The sequence below is a fragment of the Rhododendron vialii genome, chromosome 13a, assembly GCF_030253575.1.
Source record: "Rhododendron vialii isolate Sample 1 chromosome 13a, ASM3025357v1".
NCBI lineage: Eukaryota > Viridiplantae > Streptophyta > Magnoliopsida > Ericales > Ericaceae > Rhododendron > Rhododendron vialii.
Genome location: NC_080569.1, coordinates 1,644,543 through 1,657,354, shown reverse-complemented (window position 1 = coordinate 1,657,354; position 12,812 = coordinate 1,644,543). Strand labels below are relative to the sequence as shown.

Below are 12,812 nucleotides of genomic sequence, written 5' to 3'. Positions count from 1 at the left end.
TATCTAAAAAATCCCCGAAAAATCCGATCCGTTCAGGACGGATAACGGATCGGATGCAGACGGATCGACGAGATGGCCATCCCTAGAGGGGACGTACTTGGAGAAGAAGAAAAAAGCTTGAGTACTAATTAAAGGAGATTAACTAGTTGACCCGTGTTCGATTCATATAGCTATAACTTCAATAATTTTTGAATTTGTTTAATTGACAACATTTGTTTCCAGGTTAGAATCTTTAGAGGTCTTTTTGCTGATTTGTTCGGGTTTGTTTAGTACTACGTATTTACTATCTACTCCCTCCGTCCCAAAATGATTGTCCGGTCCGCAAAACGGAGTGTAAAAAATAATATAATTTTTGCAAGAAAAAATAAAAAAAATTTCAACAACTTACTAGATATCAATGAGTATTTTTAATTTATGAAAAAAGTTTGAATTTTTACTTGAAAAAATTGTATTATTTTTAAGTTATCGTTTTACGGACCGGACAAACAATTTGGGACGGAGGGAGTATTAATCATCGATTGTTCTATACTCAAGAGCCTTGTCAACCATAAATCATGGGTCTTCACTTGTGGGTTTTGCTCTCTCACCAGGACTCAAGTTCAAAATATCACAAGTGCTATCAATTTTTGTGGGGTTAGTTTATAGGGATAATTTTTCATAAGTCCACTATAGCAATTTTCAAACCCACTAAGTCCACTTTTAAATTCTAAAACCTCCCAAGCCCACTAACTTATTAGTAAAGATATAATAACCCTGTTAGGTCTAATATACTCCTGTTTTTTAAAAACTTTTTGCCCATTTTTTCAACCATTTCAAAAACATCAATTTGAAATTTCTCCCGATTCCTGAAATTTCTCCCCATTCAAAAACTTATAAAAACCCACCCCCACCCCCATCTCCCCCCCCCCCCCCCAATTTCATCTGTTTCATCTCTTTTCAGAAGAAAGGCCCAGTTCCCAACCCTAGCCAATCGGTTCGTCTTCAACCACTCGATCGGCGAGAAGCACTCGATCGTCGTCGCCGTCCTCAAGCACTCAAATACCGGCGTCGTCTCCGTCGCCGTCGTCAAGCACTCGATTGCCGTCGTCACTCCAACAACGAGATCAACGGACAAAAAACAGAGATCAACCGACGTCCCAGACTTCCTTCGTCGTCGATCGTCGATCTAGCCCAAGGTACGATAGTTGCAAATATCCGTCGTCGGTCGTCGCCCTTCGTCGCTGACATCGCACTCCTCCTCGCCGTCGTCGATCGTCGCCCTTCATCGCTTTTGCATATATGTATATATAGTTTCTGATTTATATAACATTATATATGATTTACTGTCTCGTAAGACATTTTATATGATGTTCTGTTGCCTTTTGCATAAATGTATATCTAGTTTCTGATTTATATAACGTTATATACGATATACTGTCTCGTGAGACATTATATATGATGTTCTGTCGCTTTTGCATATATGTATATATAGTTTCTGATTTATATAACGTTATATACGATCTACTATCTCGTGAGACATTATATATGATGTTCTGTTCAACAAATATATAGGGTTATATATGGTTATATCAATGTTGGTAACTGAGTCCAGTTCAAGGTATATATAGGAACTCATTAGCAAAGCACAATTGAACAGTTAATAATATATAACATTATAGTATATGTTCTACTTTATTGAATTGGTCCACGCAGCGGCCTTACTGACTTATTAGTTGTGCAGTTGTTCAAGGGGTGAAGAGTATTAAGTTACCTGTGAAGTCGATTGTGAAGAAGGCGACGGTGACAAAGGGAAAGAAATTACGAGATCTCCTCTTCTTTTTTTTCCTTCTTTTTTTTTAGAGTTAAAAAAGATAGAATCTCATGTATAACGTTATAAAGTTATATGTTTATTTTTTGTCACACGTATTACGTTTTTTTTTGTGTATTTATTTATGTGGCAAAGTAATACATATAAGATTTTTTGTTTGTTTTTGCATTGTAAACATATATAAGATTATTTATATGTTTTTGCATTGTAATAAAAAAGATTCCAGAAGCTCATACATATACGGTTATCAGAAGCAAGTCAATGAGGCCGCTGCGCGGACCAATTCAAGAAAGTAGAACATATAACGTTATATGTGAGTTTATGTGCTGTGAAACTCCAAAAAAATAGAACATATAACATTATATGAAAGTTCCCGACTTGTGTACCTCCCAACAAAAAAAGAACATATATTGTTACTCGAAGCAAGTCATTGAGGCCGCTGTGCGGACCAATTCAATAAAGTAAAAATATAATGTTATATGGGAGTTTTTGTGCAGCGAAATTCCAAAAAAATTATAGAACATATACCATTTTATGTTAATATATGTACGTTCAGATGTAAACGTGGAATGTTATATGTTCTTGTATTATAATAAAAAAAGATTTCAAAAACTCATATAACGTTAAATGCGAGCCGATAAATGAGTATATAACGTAAATTGTAAGTATCGCACGTTAAATGAGAACTGATGAACGAGTATATAACGTTATATATGTACAATTATGTTATACACAGTGTATCAGAAAAGGAGAATCTTCTATCGCTTTATTCCAACGTAACTGCTGGGATTTCAAACGTAGAACGGATAATGGGCTAAAAATATGAAATTTGAATGAAAAGGGTAATTTTCTCTCTCTCTCTCTCTCTCTCTCTCTCTCTCTCTCTCTCTCTCTCTCTCTCTCTCTCTCTCTCGTTTGGACTCTGTTTCCCTTCTGGATATGAGAACAACGTGAATATAGGAGATTTTATAGGAGTGGGATATGAGAGATTTTATAGGAGTGGGATATATCAGATTAACAGTTTTTAAAGGTAAGGGTATTTTGATCCTGAACTAATTCCTTTTTTAATTGAATTGGACTTAAGGCCTCACCAAAACCTAATTAGTGGACTAGAGGGGTTATGAAATTTAAAAATAGATTTAGTAGGTTACAAATATGCTATAGTGGACTTCCCAACAATTTTTTATAGTCTATACAACACTTTAACCTGATTTTAATTGGACCTTCGCTATTGGACAATAAAATTGGTCTTCAAAAATTAACCGCCTTACACGTAAACTGATTTGGATAAAATGATATATACATAAAAAAGATGCATGTTCACTCAAGTAAAATGTCACAGTCAAAGGGTTTTATAACTCAGAATGGGATTTTACTTATAGGAATAAGAAATAGGAAAATGTTAACAATAGCCCAAAGTTCCTATATTATAAAGTGCATTGAAAAGCGTTAAAAGCACATTAACAACTGTGTTTTTCGTATTTCTCTTTTTTTATCGACAATCCAGTGGACTGTCATTAGTATAACCCTAACAGAAAAACAAATCGGAAAAGATATTTGCACCGACGGTTTCCGTACCGACGGCCACCGGACTGCCGATCCTAGTCGTCCAAAAAAAATTTTAAAAAAAAACGAGGGAATACATATATACACAAAAAAAATGGTGTTCGAATCAAGCACCTTACACACTTCGGATGCCGTTGATTCTCGCTTGGGCCCCCTCGTTTTTTTTAAAAAAAAATTTTGGACGGCTCGGATTGTCCGTCCGGTGGCCGGAGACGGCCACGGGTGGCTGTCGGTACGATTTCCGTACGGAGACCGTCGGTGCAAATAGTAGTACTCAAAACAAATTAAGTCTAGTACTAGTGTACTACTAGTTGGGGATCCATTGTAGTACTAAAATATCGGCTGCCTCGTGCACTGAAGCACGATGTTTGGGATTAACAAAGTTAGCAATCAATTAATCGGGCCGAAAGTTGGGCCATGATGGGTGCACGCATTAATCCAAAAGGCAACCCAAAAAAACCACACCTGATGCTCTGTATAGGTAAAAACACTTTTTTTTAAGTAAGATTTTAACTGTTTAATTAATCATGGCCTAAGATTGCGCCGCAAATGGTAATGATGTTTCACCTGTTGGGGTGGCTGGAAAAAAACTTACTACTTTTTTTTTTTTTCCAGGTTTGACGGTCAGGGGTGTTCGGACTTAGCTTATGCGCACGTCGACTATTTTTCTCACCCATCCGGTCAAAGGAAGGCTATCTGCACAGAGATTTGGAGATTCAAAACTCAGAAGCAATTTCTTTATACAGCCTGGCCCCAAGAGATTGCTAAATTTCGAACTCTGAATGTCTAGGTTTACAACTCATCCAAGTTGCCACTTGAGCTGCTCTTGGGGTTAACTCAATGATGAAACCAGGGATGGCTATATATCGACATTGGCCGCCGGTGCAATGGTATTAAACGATGCTATTATCATGGTAGAAATTTTTATTTTTTCTGCCAAACCTTATAATTCGCCACCACCAGATTTTTTTTTCCCAATTATAATTATAACTAGCTTTCAAGCTTGCAAAACTAGCTTTCTAGTCCCCAACTATTTAGTAGTTTAACCACTAGATGGATTAAATAACCAATTACTGGTGTTGTTACTTCACAGGGCATATGAGAAATACCATATATTCTAACTTTTGTAATAAGTCGATCAATATTCATATTGTAGCTTATCTTTCAGTATACATATTCGCCACCACTTATAGACAACATCCTAACTCTCCTTCCTCCGGAACCCTGTAATGAGCAACCTTGTAGCTTGCGCAATTCAAATCGTTCATCTTGACAATCAATGATTCAGATATGTTTGTTAACTTTTACCGGTAATAGTATATTTTGACCGGTAAAAGTTAACAACGAATCTAAACCATCTATTGGCGGAACAGAACGGTCTAAATGATCACTATACCCGCTACAAGGTCCCCGGTCCGACTCTCCCTCTGAGTATATAGTTGATAATATGCACACATATGGCCTATGGGATATTTCTTTTCAGAACTCAACCCAGAAAGTTAGTGACCCAGAAAGTTAGTGAGGTATATAACCATTTCTAGGATTGCATTTTCTCCTCTATGTATGCCTACAACCACCAGCCACTACTACAACTATTATTAGGTTTGGGGGCAAAAAGCCTAAATCCAGCCTGTTTTCTACCCAAACTCTTATCAATTGGTAGTCAACAATTACTTGGTTTTGAAAGTGGGGATCAGATCAAGATTCGACTAGTTAGGCTTTATTGTCCGCCTTTTTCTAGACTAAACATTTTTTGTTTCTTTTATTGTCCGTTTGTTAGAGCTTATGGAGTTTTTTGCCATTTTTAAGTTTTTGCGTTTCTCCAATTAAAGCGTAAAACTTGAAAGACGAACTGAAAATTTGTTTCTAAATTTGGACACTGTTCGAACCCCTCTTCATTCGAGAAGGGTTAGGGCATGAAAGGATTTATGAAATTTGATTTCAATTATGAGTGACAGTATGATCGTATCAAACTTTATTACTGCTAACTATGAATTCTTTCTGAAAAAACCAGACCCATTCATCTTGAGGCAAGGCGAGCAAGGCTTTGCTCGCCTTGGGCCCCCAAATTGTGTAGGGTGTCATAATATATATAAATAATAAGTCCACTGTGAATAAATTCGCACAGAAAGCAGGCCCATTGGAAAGGAGATCACGGGAAAGATTGATTATGCTAATGTTATTACTACTTCTGCCGCTAAAAATGCAAGAAGAATGATATTTAAGTGATACTTTTACGTTTTTGTAATGATCACTACTTTCCGAAATCTAATCTATCTTGTTAGCTTCTTTCATTTTTAGAATGTTTCACTGCATATTTTATCTGCTTCAAGACTATGCAAGGATCCCAACCTTGAAGTTCACACGAGGCTCCCAAGATGTCAAGGACGGCCCTGGAGCGAAGCGTATGAAACTGCATCTTGAAGTATCAATAACGAGGGAAGTATCAATAACGAGGCTTGGCTCATCCAAGGTGGCAATGGAGTCCCCCACTTCATTACAATCCATAATAACACTGTACATAGAAATACTCCTCCCAAATTCGAGCATCACAAATCGGAAGCACTGCTTCAAATATTATGATAATGGAGCCTCCATTATCATGGAGGCAAAGGGAAGCAAAATGATTGAATTCTCCATGAACATACATATGGGCGGGGAAGATTAATTACGATTGGCCGATAAAAAGGATTATAGTAGTAGGAAGCTCCAGGGAGGTGGCTTAAATTTGCTAATGACATCCAAACATAGTTTCTTTTTTTCAAATATATAAGGATTATGTAGGCAGAGGGGACAAAAATGATTGAATTCTCCCTGATCGTATGGGTGGGGAAGATTAATTCCAACCGCCCGATAAAAATGGAAATATAGGAAGTTCCAGGCAGGTGGCTTTAAATTGTTTATGGCATCAAATCAAAAAACTGTTGTTTTAGGTAATCAGTGATTTATTAAAGGAAAGCAAAAGCAAAAGCAAAAGCCAAAACTTTTATAACAAATTCATGAGGCAAAAAAAACCAAAACAAAACAAAACACATGAGAAAAAGTTCGAAGGGTTTTGAATCATTAGGAAAAATGAGCAAAGCTTGTGGTTGCAATCATGGTGCACAGAAAACATGTGAGCCCACCCTCATAAAAACAAACCTATTCCATTAGGATTTGGTTGGATCAATTGTCCACCATCTCTGGACAATATTTGTACTCCTACCTTTTAAGTGGACCTTTACCTTGTACCAGTCGAAATGCCCAGATTTCACTAAACTACCTCAAATTGTCAACAATCTTGGTATTGCCATGTACCAGGTCATATTATCATCAAAATAATACTTGCATGGTTGTGTCGCCAGAAACATAGATAAACAATTCGGGAGAAGATGAGGAAAAAGAAGTTGCGATACGATGTGTTTGGATCTTAAGTTTACTCGACCAGAAAGAAAATAGGAGTTTTTTTTTTTGCTTATAACTCAGGTGTCCAAACTAGCTTACGCACATGTCGACTAATCATGGGAACCAATTATACCGTCCACTTGCGGGGTCCCAATCAAAGCCGAAGCTTGGACTAGCCGCGAAGGAGTTGACAGAACCTGAGAAGTGTCAAAACTTAGACCTTACGAGGGATCAAACCAACAGAGAGATTTCAAAACTGAAACCCTACAACCCTACTTGTTTGTGGGAAAGATAATAAGAGGAACGAAGACTGTAAGACCCACATCCCACTGGACCAATGATGTATTGGAGCCTAACAAGTAACAAAAAAACCCAAAATGCCTAAGCTTATAGGGAAGAATCATAGTATCTTACAAAGATCCCAGATACGTTCGTTCTAGAATTCCAAGTTGGGCTTCAGTCCATAACTTGGGCTTATAGGAGCTTAACCTTCGTTTCTCATGTGAGCTAACAGTCTCACTACCTTTCTTATGGTAAATTTGTCTAAACACAGATTTAGAAAGGCCCATCAAAATACCACATCCATCCGCACCAAACCGACCCATGCCCGCCTATACCATGAACTGCTTACCAACCCCTTTAAAATTAGGCAGCAAACTTCAGATTTACAAAATGGGAAGGGGTCCAATTCAAATAAGTGGAGATAAGGGCATTAAGACGGTTCACTGAAAGACAATAAGAACTCACTGATGTTTAGTTTGCAAAAAAAAAAGAGAGGGGAAAAGGGATCTAGAATCCCCTTTCTTAGAGCAGTCAGAGGCGCACCTGATGGAAATGGTTTTCTTCTTCTTGATAATGAGGAGGAACAGTTCGCAAGGGATTTCCCATTTTAGCTTTATGAGTTGATATTGATGCCTTAGGAGACTACAAGAACACAAATGATCAGAGGCAATGCAAGAGGTACCGTATGTACAAAGTAACCAACAGTGACAATAATCAACCTTGACAATTACAAATGAAACTCTGCACAGCAACCATATAAAGCTTCCCGAGTTTAAGAATAAAAGAGATGTTGGCGAATCCATATTTAAACGGAAATGAATGGATTTTTTCAGGTTTAGTTTCAGCTTGAACGGCGAACTTCATCACCTTGTCTGTTGCTTATACTAAGGCTTAAAGGGCTAGAACTCTGACCAGACAGCTGAACATTGGAAAATGGTGCAGACACCGTTTGTGAAAAAATCAAACCAGCCGAGCTACTTAAAGTGTTTCCAGATGAAGGTATTCTACTTGAATGGGGATCCAAACTTGCATAGGAAAATGATGGAGCCAGAGTAGCAAGAGAAGACCCCACCATGTAGGGAGCCACTGGAATGTCAGTGAGAGACGAAGCTGATGGACTATATCTTACTGTTCGTATTGGATGATCGAACTTGCATGTGGGGCCAAACTTGCAGTACCCATTTCGCATATAGAAAGCACAAGGTTGCACCCCCTGTTCATTGAAAGAAAGTGAGATGGAACACTTGTTTCCGAAACTTAAAAATTGAAAAATGAATCCATTTGCTGACAAAAAGAGACGAGAAATATATAATTTGTTGCACATATAATGAACTGGTACAATCTTTCTTGATCATAAATAAATTTCACTTGGAAGCAAATTCACTACATGCAAATCCACTTGTAGCACCAAAAAATATCAACAACTAAGGGGTGAAGAAAAGCAAGGAACTTAAAACCGCTGAATCTAATCAGAGATCACTGCAATTTCAAGCAATCAAAGTACTTCTGAAACAGAATAGCCACAAGATGTCATGTTACAGAAGAAAAGAAACAATATACATGTGATCATATTAACAGACGGATAAATGAGGTTGCCACTGTTTGCTTGATGATATGATGTCGCATATCACAGAAGAAAACAAAACAGATATGAATAGGATCATGTGAACAAATAAGCAAAGCAAGTCAACCATTACACAAAACAACAACTGACTTGCTTCTCTATCCCAACCACAAAGGGTTTATTTGGTACACTCCTTTGGGAGTACGCTCCTGCCTTTGTTATTTCATGAGAAAATTCACAACTGAAAACTCAGTCATGTGAGCCTTCCTTTGTCCTGCACATCAGATGGTGGAATTATAGTTTCTGAGATGGGAATGGCAGGACTAAACGGATATTTGGGAGGAGTCAATTCTGTGAAAAAATGAACTCTGGATGAAATTTCGTTAGAATTGATAAAAATCCTGAGGGGCCAAAACATGTAGCTCCCTTTGCCCCTGCCTACATCCTTCATTCAGCACATTATCCCTCCATACTAGTTGAGTAATTTGTCCTTCATGAAGATAACTAATCAATCCGATGGATGTCCCACATGGGCCACATCTTATTTGCCATTTCATAAAACTCATTAGCACGCGCTCACAACATTCCATCTCAGTGTGATTATATTTCCTATGCTTTTTGGGAACTCATTTCTCGATATCCACGTAATTTAATCCATACCCTTACATTCCATAATTAAGAATTCAAAGGCATCTTTTCCAACATCAACATATGGATTGCTTTAGTAATTTATGTATGTAAACAGAGTTCCAACAGTTAGAAGACTCCATGTGACATAGTCTCTAGGTTTTTTGGAACTGCAAAGACATGCATACATGGGAGTCTGGGACTACAATCAAGCGTACGAAGAGCAAGACTAGATGATAGCAATTCAATCGAACTAATGCAGTATCATTTTCTAAAATGATTCATCAGATAGTATATACATCAAGGAAAATGGCTCTTTTCACATAGACAAACTTGAAATATTGAAGCCAAACACTTATAAACAATTGGTAAAAGAAGCTCCTTGGCCCTCCTCCGTTTGTATTATTAGTTTCACGCCAGGATAAGTCGTCCATTTAATGGGTCACGTTTGATGTGCAATCCAAGAAATTGCGTGCGTGAGTCAAAAGGGGTTAAAAGAAACAGTCAAGTACCAAGAAAGTTAATGACACATTACCTTACAAAGAGCGACTCGAAATCAACAAACTAACAAGTACCACTATATTTCTCATTTACATCAAACCAGAGAAGTAAACTTAAAACAATCAGATGAGTACAAAAACATACCGGACGTAGAGGAAGACCCAATGGGCTGAGGACACAATTTGTCTTTGATATCACCCAATCTGGTGGATGATGATACCTACAAGACGATCCAAATTTGCAATCCCCCGTTTTCAAGTAGTATTGGCAGGCAGGTTCCCCAGGCCTCTCTGGAAACAATTTTTCCTTCTGACCACTACTTGAAGGGCCACCAGAAGAGGTGAAGGATGGATATGGTCCTGCAAATGCAGGTGCAGAAGAGGACAGCTGCGTAACTCCATACACAGAACCTACTCCAACTGTTGGTTGAGCACCTGGGGACAATACAGGGCTTACAGGTCCCTGTGTCAAGTGATGAACACTACAATAAGCACTAAAGTTACAGTTTACAAAGAATCAAGCGTCTCAGCAGTTCTGATCGGGACTGCACCTATTTATAGGGTGAGGGCCGCTACTAGAACATCTATGCCAACAATTAAGTTGATCGGACATTGGTAATTGCCTAATTTTGTCGAAGTTGGCTTGAAAAAAATGGATGGTTCTGCAAGTGTCATTACTATCCAATCGACTGTATTTTTTTTTACATGGATGTTCTACTCAGCAGGGTTCACCAAATGAAAACCCAGAGTAGGTCCAAATCAGCTGAATGCATAGTCCATATCAGATAGTGCCGAGAAATCTGATCTATTTCAAACATAATAGTAGAAAGAACTCTTCTGTAACCTACCGAGTAAGTACTCCAACCTTGAATGGGAACAACTCCAGGGGGCAACATCATAGGACCATAAGCACCCGGTGGATAAGAGCCGGGCAGTAGCGGAGGCCTTCCAGTCCTATAGCTGGTCATTGATCCCCCGTATTGATCATTTGAAGGAATAGATGAAGACTGCACTGTCGGATAAAAAGGACGTGCAGGCGATGGCATAGACATGCCACTTGGTTGAGGATGATGGAATTTACAGGTCATACCGAATTTGCACTGCCCCGTTTTCAAATAGTAGGAGCATTCATTCTCACCCTGATGCAACAAATACAAGTGATGCAACTTCAGCATTCCTAATGCCTTATGCATATCCCAAACTATGAACTACATATAGTATAACTCAGGGTTGGAAAAGGAGGACTAGTACCGGTCGTAACGGGTATCCCAAGCTATTGGATAGCACATTAATGGATACACCAGCATCTCTAGGATGATGGAACTTGCAGGATGCACCAAATTTACAGGTCCCGGTCCTTAAGTAATACTTCACATTGAGCAAATCCAACACAATCAGTGTAAGAAAGCAACTTAAACAGGCTTCAGATGAACCTGCACTGGTTTATATACCTTTACTATCTTAGTGAGTCAAGCTATACAGTACCTGGCATGCGGGCTCCCCCGGCCGCTCTGGAAACTCCCCTCCTCCGATTCTTACAGCTCCCCCAACCTAACAATAAATTTGAACCAATAACTTAAAAACCAAACGCTGCATATATTTATATTAATGGACTCAATTTTTTAAAGAGACAGAACAAACTGTCTACTCTGCCTCCCTCATGGGAATATGAGAGAGAGAGAGAGAGAGAGAGAGAGAGAGAGAGAGAGAGAGACATTAAACAGGAATTCTTTCCCTACTTGTTGCCTCGCTATTTTCACACATCAGAAACAACCAAATGGCACAAAACTATCTGCAATGCAGTGGTGCGCCACAGTTGTGTATGATATGATGTGGCACCATAAATTCCAATCCTCTGTGTTTTGTGAGCCGATTAAGTGGTGTGATTGGATCACAAATGTGTCACATTTTGAACGATACCCAAACCCAAATGTAGTGTACAAAGTGATCACCATAGTACCATTGCATACATGTATATATAATGGAATTCGATTAGCCAAACCAACCCCAGAATAAAAAGGACAATTGTATATAACGCCATAGCAATTGTAATGCTCATGCATTCGAAAGAACTAAGATGGAGAAAAAGCATAAGAGCAATTCTACCGTGGCCGCATTTGGTGACCATGTTTAGGACACCTCGTGAGTTGTCTGTTGTCTTTCCTGCATTGATAGGAAACACAACACGTGGGACCCTTCCACCAATGTACCAAAACAACTCACCATGTACAACTATCCAAAACATTGTTACCAAATGTGGTCACCATAGCATTATCGATAGCGTAATCCAGAGCTTACCGAGCTGCGATCACGGGGGTGATTATACCGGCACTTGGTACCGTATCCACATATCCCGGTTCGCATGTAGAATGCACAGTCGGGCAGGCCGAGTCGCTCTGGGTACAAAGAATCCCTGTTCCACAACTCCAACCGCCGCATAGACTCTACACACGAAACAATTACCAAACAAACAAAGTAAGACTCCACCTCAAACCCTTTGCATTGCCAAAACCCTAAACTCAACAGCAACGAAACGAAACCCCAACGAAGTGAAATTCAAATGCCGGACAAACAAACGCACCTTCTAGGCCCGATTCGGGCCCGGTCGCCGGAGCCCACTCACCCGGCTGCGGTCCGGTCCTCGCCGTGCTCCGTCCGTACAGTTCCATTGGAAAACTTTTTTTGGGGTTGTGGTTTTCTGTACAACTTGGAGTTACTAAACAGAAAGGGTAAAACGGGTAAAAACAAAACTGTGTTGTACGACTCTCTACACTGTTCAGATGTGATCGGAGAATTTGATCGGACGGAAAGGCAGAGTGGGGTTTCTCTCTCTGTCTCTCTCTCTAGACTGTACCTCTCTGGTTCGGTTTCTCTAAATTTCTCTCTCCCTATCTGCGGTTTTTCAAAGCGTTTGCTTTTGTTTCTCGCTCTAAAACTCTGGCTCTCTCTCTCTCTCTCTCTCTCTCTCTCTCTCTCCAAAACGGGAGCTCCTGACTTTCTGTTTGTGTGTGTACCCGCCAAACTGTAGAAAGAGGTTAAACATTGAACAAAAAGCCCTCTTGAGTAATTTCCACGAGTCCTG

General features: G+C 39.1%; 1 protein-coding gene across 1 annotated transcript; it reads right to left on the bottom strand.

Annotated features, from left to right (window-relative positions):
- Nucleotides 1–7,583: 7,583 nt before the first annotated feature.
- LOC131315130 (zinc finger CCCH domain-containing protein 32) lies at nucleotides 7,584–12,766 on the bottom strand. Its single transcript, XM_058344207.1, has 7 exons — nucleotides 12,312–12,766; nucleotides 12,029–12,174; nucleotides 11,216–11,281; nucleotides 10,982–11,098; nucleotides 10,579–10,869; nucleotides 9,876–10,193; nucleotides 7,584–8,252 (listed from the first exon to the last, which is right to left on the bottom strand). Exons 1-7 carry the CDS (start codon nucleotides 12,397–12,399, stop codon nucleotides 7,881–7,883), a joined length of 1,398 nt encoding a protein of 465 aa, XP_058200190.1. The 5' UTR covers nucleotides 12,400–12,766; the 3' UTR covers nucleotides 7,584–7,880.
- Between the last annotated feature and the right edge of the window lie 46 nt (nucleotides 12,767–12,812).

Bases quoted from the DNA above. Each gene is read 5' to 3' on its own strand.
- LOC131315130 (XM_058344207.1), bottom strand. From the start codon at position 12,399: ATGGAACTGTACGGACGGAGCACGGCGAGGACCGGACCGCAGCCGGGT. The intron at 11,099-11,215 runs GTACTGTATAGC...CTCAATGTGAAG, and splicing joins CGGGGGAGCCCGCATGCCAG to TATTACTTAAGGACCGGGAC. The intron at 10,194-10,578 runs GTAGGTTACAGA...CACTTGACACAG, and splicing joins AAGGTTGGAGTACTTACTCG to GGACCTGTAAGCCCTGTATT.